Source organism: Paroedura picta, chromosome 4 (assembly GCF_049243985.1).
Source record: "Paroedura picta isolate Pp20150507F chromosome 4, Ppicta_v3.0, whole genome shotgun sequence".
NCBI lineage: Eukaryota > Metazoa > Chordata > Lepidosauria > Squamata > Gekkonidae > Paroedura > Paroedura picta.
The window spans coordinates 36,872,350-36,887,161 of record NC_135372.1 but is presented as its reverse complement, the minus strand read 5'-3'; the positions used below and the strand labels follow the sequence as shown (position 1 = coordinate 36,887,161).

General features: G+C 44.9%; 1 protein-coding gene and 1 pseudogene across 6 annotated transcripts in view; one reads left to right on the top strand and one right to left on the bottom strand.

The window, feature by feature from the left end:
• Positions 1-14,812, top strand: part of SOAT1 (sterol O-acyltransferase 1) — a 61,778-nt gene that overhangs the window by 21,236 nt on the left and 25,730 nt on the right. For all 5 annotated transcript variants that reach the window (XM_077332464.1, XM_077332466.1, XM_077332462.1 and 2 more), the window contains exon 4: positions 8,805-8,863. In XM_077332464.1, the coding sequence (XP_077188579.1) occupies positions 8,805-8,863 (59 nt within the window). The remainder of the gene's footprint in view (positions 1-8,804; positions 8,864-14,812) is intronic.
• Positions 575-4,321, bottom strand: LOC143835193 (small ribosomal subunit protein mS33-like; annotated as a pseudogene). The gene is made up of 2 exons (XR_013230035.1): positions 4,187-4,321; positions 575-879 (listed from the first exon to the last, which is right to left on the bottom strand). The product of XR_013230035.1 is annotated as a small ribosomal subunit protein mS33-like (transcript).

Genomic DNA, 14,812 nt, shown 5'->3' with positions numbered 1-14,812 from the left:
ACATTGTTTGGCGAGGGCAAGGGAGAAAAGCAAACTTTTCGAGGTGGAGGCAAACTGTAGCGCATTGGATTAGATTTGGCAACTGCGGTTCAGCGCTAAAAATATACAGACAAACATACTGTTGGTCTCGTTGCTGTCGTTATGAAGAGAAATAGTTGCCCAATGCAGAATTTAAAGGAGCGCCAGCAGTCATTCCCCAACTGTTGTGTGCTTCCTGGTTTCTGTTTCCTTCTTTCCTAAAGATAGCCAATCCTGAGGTTTCCTCCATGTCACTGGAGCAGAAAGTGTTTCAGAAGAGACTGGGAACTTTGTGTGCAAGGAGCACCCATTTGGAAACAACTCCTTCTTGTCATGGGAGGGTTCTTGTCTCAGAATCTCTTTGCAATCTGTAGAACCTTCAAATGCTTTATGATTGTATCTACCTTCTTATTCCTCTAATAAATCAAATGTGAATCCACAGGAAATCTGAAGGCTGTGTATTAATTGGTTTTCAATCACATAAGTTCAAAATATTTGTTTATTTCTTACTTTAAAAAATGAAACAAAACATGTTTTATTAAATATGAGGAGGATGCTATTTCCTCTTCATCGCTCTCTTTTCCTTTGCTTTCTTCAGGAGTCCTGTCCCACGTAGCTTCTTCAGCCTTTTCATCTTGTCTCTGAAATCCGTGTGCTCATCTCTGTAGAGACGATGTAAGTGGTGGTTTCCTCATCAGGCCAGAATAGCTGTGTTGGGGAGGATACCAGTTGTAGGCCTCTTTCTGCTTGGCCATGGAGAGCTCGTCGAGCAGCTTCATGACTTTCATGGACTTCCTGTCAGTCAGCTGAATGACTTCCCTGTATATCCGTGTGCTCAGGCGGGCCAGACTCAAGGCATAGCTGGAAAGATTGGAGGACATCTTGGAGGATCAAAGGGGCATATGTGTGCCACCTGGCTGCTACCAGCGCAGCCCTTCCTGGACAAGAAGCATGCTCACCAGGGACTTGCCAGAGCACAGTCAGACTCAGAACCAGCACCCAGAAAGGGGTTGCTGTTTATTTCTTACTTTCAGTAATCACTTGGGCAATCAAAACAGGGTCCTGGGTATTAGATTACCTGCTTTCCTGAATATTCTTCAGTGATTGCTCTTCTCAATCTGGAGACAATTTTTCAAAGACAGCCAGTTTGGTGTAGTGGTTAGAAGTGCGGACTTCTAATCTGGCAAGCCGGGTTTGATTCTGCGCCCCCCCCCCCCCACATGCAGCCAGCTGGGTGACCTTGGGCTTGCCACGGCACTGATAGAGCTGTTCTGACCGAGCAGTGATATCAGGGCTCTTTCAGCCTCACCCACCTCACAGGGTGTCTGTTGTGGGGTGAGTAAAGGGAAGGCGACTGTAAGCCGCTTTGAGACTCCTTTGGGTAGAAAAAATCGGCATATAAGAACCAACTTTTCTTCTTCTTCAAATACGTGAATAAAGGGTATCATCTAGGCATATGCTCTTGTATAATGGGGTCATCCTCTAACGTGCCCATTAGAATGAATTGCCCATTAGAATAATCACTTGGGCAATCAAAACGGGGTCTTAGGTTTTGATTGCCCAAGTGATTATCGAAATTAAGAAAAAAAGAAATGTTTTGAACTTATGTGATTGAAAACCAATTAATACACAGCCTTCAGATTTCCTTTGGGTTTGCATTTGTATCCACCTTCTGGCATCCTTTTTTACTTCTGTGGTACCAACTACCTCTTGACAAAATTCCACGGTTCAACAGGGTCGGGGATCACTGAGAATGTTAAGTGTACCCTTGTAAATTTTAAGTGCTAGTAGAAGAGTAGGCGTGAATGGGGCAACATGGCATTCCATGGCAAACAGACATTACCTGGGTTTGCCAGGAGTTAGTCACCTGTGAGGTTACAAAAAGGAGTACTTTAAAGACATAATTTGTACAGCAGGGAATGAATCAGCTTCAGGTACATCTTATAATCAGGCTTTTAACCGATTTATTATACAAAAGTCCCCACACATTTTGCAGGGCAGGCTTCATCAGAGGGGAACATTTATTTTTTATATGTAATGCATATAACAGAAAGACCCCATCATGAAAGTTATTTTCATATTAATAAAATATCAGTGTATCTCCACCGTATAGATAAAACTCTTTGAAAGGGATTCCTTTCTGAATATATAAATTTCTCCTCAGATTGACCCATATGTTGTTGTTAGGTGCAAAGTCGTGTCCGACCCATCACGACCCCATGGACAATGATTCTCCAGGCCTTCCTGTCCTCTACCATTCTTCGAAGTCCATTTAAATTTGCACCGACTGCTTCAGTGACTCCATCCAAAAACCTCATTCTCTGTCGTCCCCTTCTTCTTTTGCCCTCAATCGCTCCCAGCATTAGGCTCTTCTCCAGGGAGTCCTTCCTTTCATAAGGTGGCCAAAGTATTTCAGTTTCATCTTTAGGATGTGGCTTTCTAAGGAGCAGTCAGGGCTGATCTCCTCTAGGACTGACCGGTTTGTTCGCCTTGCAGTCCAAGGGACTCGCAAGAGTCTTCTCCAGCACCAGAGTTCAAAAGCCTCAATTCTTTGACGCTCGGCCTTCCATATGATCCAATTTCACAGCCATACACTGTAACTGGGAAGACCATAGCCTTGACTAGAAGCACTTTTGTTGGCAAGGTGATACCTCTGCTTTTTAGGATGCTGTCTAGATTTGCTATAGCGTTCCTCCCCAGGATCAAGCGTCTTTTAATTTCTTTGCTACAGTCCCCATCTGCAGTGATCTTGGAGCCCAGGAAAATAAAATCTGTCACTACCTCCATTTCTTCCCGATCTATTTGCCAGGAATTGGGAGGGCCAGATGCCATGATCTTTGTTTTCTTGATCTTGAGTTTCAAGCCAACTTTTGCACTCTCCTCCTTCACCCGCATCAACAGGCTCTTTAGTTCCTCTTCACTTTCTGCCATTAGAGTGTTATCATCTGCATATCTGAGGTTGTTAATATTTCTCCCTGCAATCTTGATCCCAATTTGTGAGTCATCTAACCTCGCCTTTCTCATGACCCATATATGAGCTAGCAATTTCCAGAGCCATAGAACACCTCATGGCAATATCCTGAATCTGCCAAAAACTGTTTCATTGATTGAAAATTAATTCTTGTTTAATATTAGTTTGGCCAGTGCCAGAAAAAAGAGAAGAGAAGCTGTTTTTTTTTGTACCCCGCTTTTTACTACCCCAAGGAGTCTCAAAGTGGCTTACAATTGCCTTCCTTTCCTCTTCTCATGCAGACACTGTGAGGTTGGTCAATCTGGGAGAGCACTGAGAGAACTGTGACTGTCACCCAGCTGGTTATTTTTGGAGTGGGGAGTCAAACTCAGTTCTCCAGGCCATTGCTCTTAACCAACACATCTTGTGGGTGGATGCCCAATGTATAGTTTGTCTTATATTGTATATTGGCCAATATGTGTCCATTTTTATAATTTTTTAATACTATCTGATCCACATAATATATTTCTGGTAAGGCATTGGAGGAGGAGCATGTCTCATGGCTTAAATGCCACTCAGCACTTAACATCCACTCAGGGAGGCCCCTGAGGGCCTCCACCTCCAACCGGCCTGCCTGTCTGTCCAGCAGCCAGCCAATCGCCTTCTGTCCCCCACCCCTGTCCACCCCTCCCACTTCCCTCCAAGGCTCAGAGGCTGCAGATCCCTGCTGTGCGAGAGCTGCCCCTGCTGGTGAGTTCCCTTCCCAGGGGCCTCCAGTCTACTGCCTTTCCTGGCGGGAGGGAGAGACCATCTTCAGAGTTCTTCCACACACACACCCCATCTAGCACCCGTTGTATTCCTGAATGCAACAGGCTTGGCCCCTAGTTTTTAATAACTTTGGAATAACTTTTATTAAGGGGGTCTTTCTATTGTCTATTTTACATATAAAATTGTATTTTAATAGATTCCCCCTGATGTAGCCTGCACGGTGAAATGCATAGGGACTTGGTGTAATAAATCAGCCATCTTTCACCCAGAAGTTTTTCCCCTTTTTGTTCTGTTGGCAATTTGCTGGGTGTAGCCCAGTTTCATTTTATCCTTCTGTTAACCCAGTTGACATGTTGTATTGCCGCAGGGTGTCTTGCTGCACATCTTGTGGCAGGAAATGGCATGTCTCCACTCATTCTGCGGCGAGCACCCACCCCATGTCCTCCTCACCTGGGAAATGGGATGGTCATCATTTACTCAGTCCTGGAGCCGAGACAATAATTGCAGTTCTGCCTCCAGATGAGAAAGAATCTGGTCACTTCTGTAGCTCAAAGCGGTGTCTTGAATAAGGCCCTTTCACTTCTTGGATGGCTGTCCAAAACTTTCTGTGTCAAATCTCCTGCGGAGGGACAAGATATTCTACAAGAAATGCTTGCAAAAACCTCACAGCCAATAGCTGATTGAGAGATAAGGGTATCAAAGATCGAATTATCTTTTAATATAATAAAATATGATGGGACTTCTCATTGGCCCTTGGAGAGAGGGCTTCCCTCCCCCCAAAGGGCCTCAGAAGAGCTGGCGCACTGTCGGGAAGTACGGGGGGGGGCTCTGATTGGCCCTCACTAGGAGGGCCCTCCCCCACTGAAGGCCAAGCAGAGGCTCTTCCCCACCTTCGTGCAGGGCAGGCAGTATTGGTGGCCTGTGCCACGGCCTCCCTCCGTTCTTGCTAGCCTCCCTGCCTCTGCTCAGGCCAGGCCGCGCCTCCACTCTCTACCTTTGGTGGTACCTGAATGTAAAACGGGCTTCTAGTTTTAAATAATAATTGCACTGAGGGTAAGCTAACAGAGACAGTGCTGGTAACACAGAGAGGTCTTCACTGCTGTCTCATCATCGTCTTACAAGATGTTCTTGATGTCTCATCATGAGCTTTACGCCAGACTCGCTCTAGCTGTTGTAACTACTGTTTCTGCTTGTGCAGCTCCAGCATATACCATGGAGCTGGTTTTGGACAGGAAAAGAGAACGTGTCAGGGAACGATTTCAGGGATGGCTTCAGAGAGCCAGCAATGCCAGTCCTCTACTAGAACATGGACTGAGTTGCTGGGGGATATTGGTTCCTGCAGAACATTCTGGGATCCAGTCGAATCCATTAAGGTTCCTTGGGAAAGCATAAATCTGTTTTCCCGTAAAGGAGCAGAATACATATGTGTATGTGGTCGTGTTGTAATATAAGATCTACATTAATTTGGGAAACAGAATCACTTCACGAAAGAAGCTGGCACCAATGTAGTTCAAGGTTCATTCGCAAATTAATCACTGAACTAAAACAAGAAGTATAAGAAGTCACAGTTTATTCCATTACGCAAGTTATGACTTACAAGCTAGCAATATGTGACCTTCACATACTCATTTGCACGTGATAAATGAAGGACTCTCTGAAGCACTGAACTCTTGCAGCTGAAATGTTAAAAAATATGGCTTATGGTATCCCAACATTCATTGCTGACCGTTCAAGACAAAAAGTTATTTATTTTATTTATATTTTGATTTCTAACCAGCTCATTATAAGGCAGGGGTCGTCAACCCCTGGTCTGCAGCCCGATAGCGGGCCATGAAGGCCTTGGTAATGGGCTGGCTGCAGCCACGTCTGCCTCCCCCCCCCCCCCCCCCCCGCAGCAAGAAGCTCACCAGGCCGCGAAAGATGATTTTCCCTTGCAAGTACAGAATGTACAGAATTGTAAAGGAGAGTCCGATCTTGGAAGATACCTTTGAGCCTGGATATTAGGAAAAAATATTTTACAATAAGAGCAGTTTAGCCATGATATTGGCTGCCTAAGGAGGTGCTGATGTCTCCCTCACTGGCAGTCTTCAACCAGCCGCTGGATGAAAACAAATCAGGGATGCTTTAGCGTGATTCTGCACTGAGCAGGGATGGAACTAAGTGGCCCATATGTAGGGATGCCAGCCTCCAGGTGGGACCTGGGGATATCCCAGAATTACAGCTCATCACCAGAGTACAGAGATCAGGTTGCCTGGAGACAGCAGATGCTTTGGAGGGTGGATTCCAGGGCATTTTACCTCACTGAGGTCCCTGCCTTCCCTTGGCTCCAATCCGAATTCTCCAGGAGTTTCGCAACTTGGAACTAACAGCCTCCCCCCCCCCCCCCAATCTCCCAAATGTGACTGGGAAGGACCTGGCAGTCCTACCTGCATGGTCTCTTTCAGTTCTTCGATTCTGTGCTATTAGGGGTTAAATAGAGTTAGGAGGAAAGTGTTACACAGGGATGCTGTTTTTCTTGGGTGATTGCTTCTTTTTATAGTTCTCTGTACTGAAACCGATGATTATTAGAAAAAATAGGTAATGAATTTGTAACATTTAGTAACAATTTGTAATGGTTTGAGAGTAAGTAAATAATTTCTGAGTAAGCTGATGAACTCTGTTGGATACAGGATGCTGAAGCATGGAAAAAGGAACTGATGTCCTATTTTATTTTATCTTGAATATTTCTGTATTGACTTTCTTCGGTTTATACTTTTTTCCCGTTTGATTTTTTTAATCTGTTTTTAAAGAAAACTTAATAAAATGTTATATAAAAAAAGAAATTGCTTCCCTTTACAGCTGCTGTCCTGTAGAGCTTTCTCTTTCCTCCTCATCTTTGCCTGGGGCTCAGTACTGTTGGACTTTTGTCACCAACACCCAGATTTTCGATCAAGCTATCGCCATGACCTAGCTGTCATAGGATGATAGACTTGGAAGTGGCCATACAGGGCATCAAGTCCAACAAATAACTGTTTTATTTAGCTTCACTTTTTCTGCTCACCAATGAATCTCTAGTACTGTCTTTTGGTTGAATTTAGCTGCTGTACTGAGAAAGCAAATGGTTTGCGACTAAAAGAGTATTACTCAAGGCTAAGTTAAATATAACTCTTTTCCCCTAATTAAGTCTTGTCAGGAGCCAGGTTGCTTGGCAACCCAGAATGCCTGTTCTTTTGGGTTTTGTATAAGTCATCCTAATGCTTGTGGTAAAAAGCTACAATTGTGGTGACTCTACCGGAGAATGATTTCATTATGATAAAGACCTGTTTCATAGCACACAGTGTGAACATAGAAGGCCATTTAATAATTTGCTCTATGCGAAAAGATCTCTCTGTATGTAGCACCAGTGAGATGAGTACTGATAGGTTGTAGACGCATAGAGACAGAAAATAGCTTTGATGAGAGTTCATAAGTCATGACTTGCGTAATAAAATAAACTGTGACTTCTTATACTTCCTGTTTTGCTTTAGTGATTAATTTATGAATGAACCTTGAACTACCTTAGAGCCTGCTTCTTTCGTGAATTGATTTTATTCACAAATTAATGTGTATCTTGTATTAGCCACAGAAAAATTCATATATAATCTGCTCTTTTGAAACGTTTCTGTCCCATTGTTTCCCCTGGTCAAATAAGGTTGCTGTTTTCAGGTTTTACCTCTGCAGTCTTGGGACTTTCCATTTTTGCAAAGTACCATTACACCAGGCTTTAGCCCTGTGGCCTTGTCTTTAAACCAGATTATAAAATGGAATACAACTCTAAGTGGTAGTACCATGGTGGAGGGAGCAATTCTCTCTTTTCTGAAGAGCTGGTTAAACATAACAGCATTGCTGAAGCGTCTCTCTACAATTTATGTTTGAGAGGCCTAAGTAAATACAAGCAGAAAAAGAAGCTTAATGACAGGGTGATGTAGTGAATTGATGGCAGCGGAGATACAACGGCCTTCTGGGTCTACTTCAGAACTGGCCAGAGAGACATGGAGTCCTTGGGCAGCCCATAGAAATGGAGCATTTCCAGACACTGATTTGATATCACTTGTTTTTGTCATGACACCCAAGGCCCTGTGACTAAACCACAAGAGCAGTTGGAATTTGAGGATTCCCCCATCCACATGTGATGATAAATGGAACTATTTATAGGGTCATCTCGAGGCCAAGACTGCAGATTGACTGCAACAGTTTGCTTCTAATGTAGAACTCTACAACTAGAACAAGCTATTGCTAGCTATAACTGCACCCACTTGGACAACTCACCTACATTGTGGAGGGGGTTGGACTAGATGACCCTGGAGATGCCTTCCTTCTATGATTCTATGCTTTGTTCTAGGTAAAAAAAAAAAAAGTGAGTGTGTTGTTGTGGTACCTGAATTTTTGCTTCTTCCTTGATCCTCTAGCGGTAAGGGATTCAAAACTATCATAGGAACTGAAGAAAAATACTGAATATTGCTTATTAGAGTTTTCTGGAAACATGAGAGGACTTGCATAAGAGAACTTTCTGGAAAGATCATCCAGTTGTCCATTTTAGAAATGTACATAATTGCAGAACTTCTATATAGTTCTTATACTATATATCACTTTTTATTATGTATAAAAAGCTTGGTGTAGTGGTTAAGAATGGCAGCCTCTACTCTGGCAAGCCGGTTTTGATTCCCCACTCCTCCACATGCAGCCAGGTGACTGACCTTGGGCTAGTCAGTCCTGATGGTGCAGTTCTCACAAAGCAGTCCTCTCAGAACTCTCTCAGACCCATCTACCTCACAGGATGTATGTTGTGGCGAGAGGAAGGGAAGGTGATTGGAAACCACTGTGAGACTCCTTAGGGTAGTGAAAAGTGGGGTATAAAAACAGCTTCTTCTACAGATGACTTACCTCTGAGTAGTTGCATATGTAAAAAGTACAGTGGTAACTTGTGGGCTTGATTATACATATGAAAATTAAAGTATCCTTCCCCCCATTGTTTCCATACTTGCAGACTGCTTATATCAAGTTTTCATTTAAGAGATGATAGTAATGTTTGTTTGTTTTTTTCTCTTAGGTTGGCTTGATGCTGACCATACGTTAACAAGGCGGATGCAGCTTCTGGCGGAGGCTGAGGTAAACTTATTTAAATTATAGTTAAACTAGGGCAAAGCCCGTTGTATCCAAGAATACAATGGGCACTAGAGCTTGGCAGTGGGAAGAGGAAGGGGAGGAGTTGTCCAGTCTGTAAGGGCATGGAGTTGAATGTGTGTGTTGTGTGGGAGGTTGTGGTGGCGTGGTGACAAATGAGGGCATGGGTGTGGAGATATGGGTGTCAAGAACCTGTGGTGTGGAATGTTCGTTGAGTGTGGGAGAGGATTGACCTTTGGGAATTTTGGCATAGTGGTTACAGATGAGCTTTCCAGAGCCATGTCTTCAGATATGTGAAGGGAAAATCAGACTGGAGACTCTTCTTAGGGGAAGATTACATGGCAACCAATTTCCCCCAGTTCTGCGTCATTTCCCTTCTTGTGGGAATTAGGCCACAGACACCGAAATGCCCCTCTGCCCTAATACACATGGGGTAGTCACAGTACACAGGTGTTCACCCTGTTCCTTCTTCTCCATTTTTTCACTGTTGATAAAATGTTATGTGCCCACATGCTTCTTTCATGGTTGCTCCTAAGAAGAACGGATTTTTTTACCCTGTTGTTTACTGCTCAAAGGAGTCTCAAAGCAGTTTACAAACACCTTTTCCATTCGTCTCCCCACAATAGTCAACCTGTGAGTTATGTGGGGCTGTGAGAGGTCTGAGAGAACTGGGAATGGGCCACAGTGACCCAGCAGGCCTCAGGTGTCTCAAAGCATTTTCCAATCATCTTCCCTACCTCTTACTATTTACAATTTCAGGCTGTAAGTATTTACTGTAAATACTTACAGTCTTTACTACTGTATTTACTACTGTAAATACTTACAGGCTGTAAGTCTTCCTGCACTTTCCAGACTCACAGGACTGATGCTCATTTGCCTGTTTGCGCCCCAGAATACAAACAGTTGCTGGTAAGGGCTGGCCATAGCCCATAGCCCAGGAGGGACACACCTGTACCACTCCCTCTCTACTGCAGGCAAAAATGGCTTTTTTGAAGGCTGGACTCTGAGGCATAGTACAATTTTGAAGTCCCACCTCCAAACCTCCAGGAATATTTCCAACTCAGGGGTAGCCAACCTCCTGGAGAGCTCCTGGAGTTACAGCTCACCTGCAGAGTATAAAGATCAGCTCCCCAGGCAGAAAGGGCTACTTTGGACAGGGTTGAAGAGAAGAAACATTTAAGGCCTCCCAAGGTTGTTGAATTGAAAGACTTGAGGCCTACTGCACAGGGTTGTTGTGCAGATGAAACAGGAGACAAAAAAAAAACAGTTTCATCTGCAGAATAATGCTGTGCAGTGGCCTCAAATCTGCAGAGAATTGCAAAGAAGAAAGACACATGGCTTGGCTGTGTCTAACCCCCGGCCAGAGCAGTGTTTTAAGTGAAAAGGGGCTTTTCTGTGACCTCTCTGTCAGCCAACTGTTTGGCCGAAGGGGAAAGTTCCCCCCCCCCTCAAAAGAAAGGCCCTCGGGCTCCCCTGCGTTGCTCTTGGAAATGTCTCCCTCCCCTCAGTCAGGGCCTGTCAGAGGCTCCTTCGCAGCAGGCCTGAAGGGAGGGAGGGGGAGGGAGCGCACTCTCCAGCCTCCTGCCAGTTCTGTCAGGGTTCTGAGGCAATTTACAGTTGGACATGACAGGACAGCCTTGGGAAAAAAGTGCTGGCACAGCCTGTCCAAGCCTCTGTTCTCACCCCCCTTGGCAGCCCTACTGACCTCCTCTCCCTGCGGTGGTTAGGAGCAGACTGGCAGCCATTTCTCCAGATTGCCCCTGGCTGGATGGAATTTTGGTCTTTCCTAGTGAGGGACCAATCTGAAGGCGCTTCGTGCCTTCCAATTGGCCCCTCCGCTTGTCAGTCCAGGGCCATGGGACCAATTGTTGCCCATCCCCATCACGGACTGAGCCCACCCCAACACCCCTTACTGTTTTATTAAGAAGGAAAAGATTGGCAAGGAGTCCCTAGAACAGTGGTTCTCAACCTTCCTAATGCCGTGACCCTTTAATACAGTTCCTCATGTTGTGGTGACCCCAACCATAAAATTATGCCAGTGTTCTTTCACAGAAATCAAAACGAAACGGACCAATGGCATGAAGATCCATTGTTCATGATTGTATATAAATTGGGTTTTTTCCCTGGGGTTTCTCAGTTCAGTTCTGCCTCTTTTCCCACCATGCTGATCTCATTCTTTTCCACTGCTCCAGACAGACGAAAGTTCTGTCTCGATCTACCCCGCAAAACTGCTGTGTGGATGCCCCCCCAGCCAACCTGCTTGCCCTGCCACGACCCCTGTGAAGGGGTCCCGACCCCTAGGGTGAGAACCACTGCCCTAGAGAATCTAAAGTTGCCCTCTATACTTAATTTCAACCTCTCATTTCACAATACAAACTGACCTGACCTTATTGACAGACACACAGAATCTAAACTGCATACACAGCCCATCCTACATTGGGGTACATAATATTCCCAGGGCTGTTTGGGATTGAGAACATTGCACAGGGGAGATGGAAGATCTTTCTTTCTCTGTACAGTCATCCTGACCTGGCTTAGGCTATCGAAGCACTTGGAAATTAAGTTCTCAACAGCAGCAGTCTGGCATTCCATATAGCAAAAGAGTTTGCTCTTTTGACCTTTGGTCCATTGAGGATCTGTCCTACATCATATTCTGGTGTCTTGGGATTTGAGAACAGGTAACAAAAACCCAACCTGAGAAACAGGCAAGAACCAAAAAGGCTAGGGATGAAATCACTTTTAGAAAAATATAAACAATTTATTAGAGCTCAAATACTTTAAAAACTTAAAAGAATATCAGTTGGCACACATAAAACATCTGGGTACGTACACAATATTGCCAAATTGTTAGGACCCAGACCTAACGTGTTTCGATCTCACAGATCTTCATCAGAGGTCAATTATACAGATGTGCACGCATGCAAATAACATTTATGCAATTTTCAACAGATAAAAAAAATCTGTCGGTACAGAAATCATGACATTAAGGCTGTCATTATCCATGTTCAATTGTATAAATTTTATGTTGTTATTGGTTTACTTATTTGCTTACTTTTTTGGTCTGGTATGGCTAGTTCCGGTCCTGCAAGGTGTTCATATTAGCAGAATCCTTAGCCCCCATATATCTTATTCCTAATGGATAATTTAGAATTAATATAGATTGATATCTTTAAACTATATATATACAGATTTCATATTCATCCAATTACCAACCTCCCCTGGGTATTGGAGAATTTTACTGTGTTCTTCTCTGAAGAAAGGTCCAAAACGAGAGGTGATTAAATATTGTTACATATATAGCTTGGATAGTTACAGATGATGTAACAACCTATACGTATCTCTGACTTTGTTTTGTCATGCAGAGAAGGGAGGGGGGAGAAGGAAATGGGATATTTACCAACTAGTTTTTTGTGCAATGCGAAATACAAACAATTTACATATCGAACCCAGTTCTTATACAAAGAACAGCCCAGTATAAATTACAAACACAGCCAGTCAGTTTCAAAAACAAGGCCTTCTGGTTCCAGAGTGTATAAATCCAAAATGTGTCTCTCCTTCCGAGTTGTCTGTGGAGCTGTCCCTCAGTTGCATGGGCCTTTTCTAGAACCCTGAAAGGCAGATTTTTTTCCATGTGGAGGCCTCCCTCCAAGGGCCACTCATAGAAGCTGGAGCACTATCAGTTGCCACCCCACGGTCTCTCTGGGATGGGATCCTTCTGCACAGAAGACCAATTAGAGGATTTTCAAGCCCTGCAGAAGTCAGGTTTAGAGGCAGGCTGTGAATCACCAGCAGCCTCCCCACCCCTCACTGTGAGAGACTGGTGGAGGCATCAAGAACAGCACACCCCATGTGGTGCCTCCTCCAGCCAGTGAGGAGGAGCTGGCGAGCCACCTCCGAGGCCAGGGGTAGTCAAACTGCGGCCCTCCAGATGTCCAGGGAACTGTAGTCATGGGAACTGTAGTCCATGGACATCTGGAGGGCTGCAGTTTGACTACCCCTGTCCTAGGCCACTGGGCTGAGAGTTGTGTGAGAGGAGAACCTTCTTTGCCAACTCCCACCTCCCTGGGGTGCATCGGAGCAGTGTGGCTGGGGCACCACAGGTGCTGGAGGCTTCTGCGCGGCCTCCCGGTCCTGTGCGGAGGCAGGGCCACCAGAAGCCTCCACCTCGGCTGCCTGCTCACCTCCCCATGGTGCACAGAACAGTGAGTTCAGGGCACCGGTGGTGCTGGAGGCTTCTGTGCAGCCTCCCAATCCCAAGGGGGACTGCGGCCGCCAGAGGCCTCCACACCATCTGTCTGCCTTCCTCCTCCCAAGGCAAAGGACTACGCTGCTGGACCAGCGCTTACGCCCCCCCCCCCCAAAGCCATCCCATCTAATCTGCGGGGCATGGGGTACACAGCGAGGGGCTCGCAATGGCTCCTGAGATGGCTGCAGCCCTAATTCCAGCTCCTGCTTTGCCATGACAGGAGCTGGGAAGGGGTCTCCTTCCTGCCTGCTTTTAAAGCAGGCTTAACTACTAGTAATTCACATGCTTGAGAAAAACACAATAAGCTTGAACGCTCCAGTTGCTCAGCTTACTCCTAAATTGTGTGCAGTTAAACACAAGTGTTTATCATTTTCACAAGCATGGTAGTTGGCAGACTGTAGCTGGCTGCTTCACCGTAGTGGGGGATTCAAGTGTACTTACCCTCAAAAGTGGAAAGCCCTTGAGAAACTTCTTTGATTAAATCTGTCTAGCTAAGTCTGAGGCTGTTGAGAGCTCTTTAAAAGGCCACAGCCCACTTAAAACCACTAGTGATAATTTCTTGAAACTAGTCCCTGAACTAACAGATGATATAACATTGGGTTATAGAAGTCTCCAATGGCCTGACCAGCTCCAATCCAAACTCTCTCAATTCCTTGCAAACCCCAAAATGGAATCCTTGAGGCACGCTATTCTTCGGTCAGGTAATGATGCTATCCAATTTTGGGAAGCCATTACTATCCTAAAACCGTTTCTTATTAGCAGTAGTTCAGTCAAACTTACATCCTATACAAATGATGGATGGTTCGACCAAGCGAAAGAATCTTTTTTTCTTCAAAAAAAGAAATAACCCACATAATGAGGAAAGCCAGGTGTAATAATAGCTGGTTTTGGATGTCCCGACTCTTATACTTAATATTGCATTACACAAAATTAATTAAACAAAAAAAGAAATACTTGACTATGGCTAATCCTCACGGAAAGAATGAGAACTGGTGGTTTCTGGGAAAAATGACTCCCACTTCTGGGCACTTGTTTCAAACAGCTTAAACACCTGGTCCCGTCAACTGGAGGCTCAGTTACCAGCTAAAGATTTCAGCAAGGTCTTTGGAGCCCTTCCGTCCTTGTCCTCAATGGCTAAGCCATCCCTTTCAGCCTCTCAACTAGAGAGCTGAAATCAAGCCATCCTTTGTTACAAGCCTCATTACCGCATAGTAGCTCCAGATCCAGGTTTCAGTCCCAAGCAGTGAAAATTGTTATCTCAGATCCTGGCACTCTTCTTCTGAGGTACATTTTCCCCCTGTCCCTTGGCCATAAGGCGGAAACAGCCCAGCCAAATTGTGCGGGGAGCAATTATTGTTCCCATGCAGAGATGTCACTTCTGGGGCAACCCGGAAGCACTGGCAGTGCACTAGAGCAGGTCCTAGAGTGTCACTGTGGTGCTTTCCTGTTCCTCCAGATTAATGTTATAACGTTGTGGTGATGATTGCTCTCCCTCCTTCCCCCAATGGCAGCTCTTGGAGGACTGAAGGGAGATGGGCAGGAACATGGCCTTTTACTACCTACAGGAAGAGAGTGTGCCTTGCTTTTTTTAAAGTGCAAGTGGTATTTTTTCAAGTTATTTTGTTTTCCCATTCCCTCTTTAAAATGTCAACCAGCTTAAAAAAAAAACTGAAAAAATACGAAGGTGG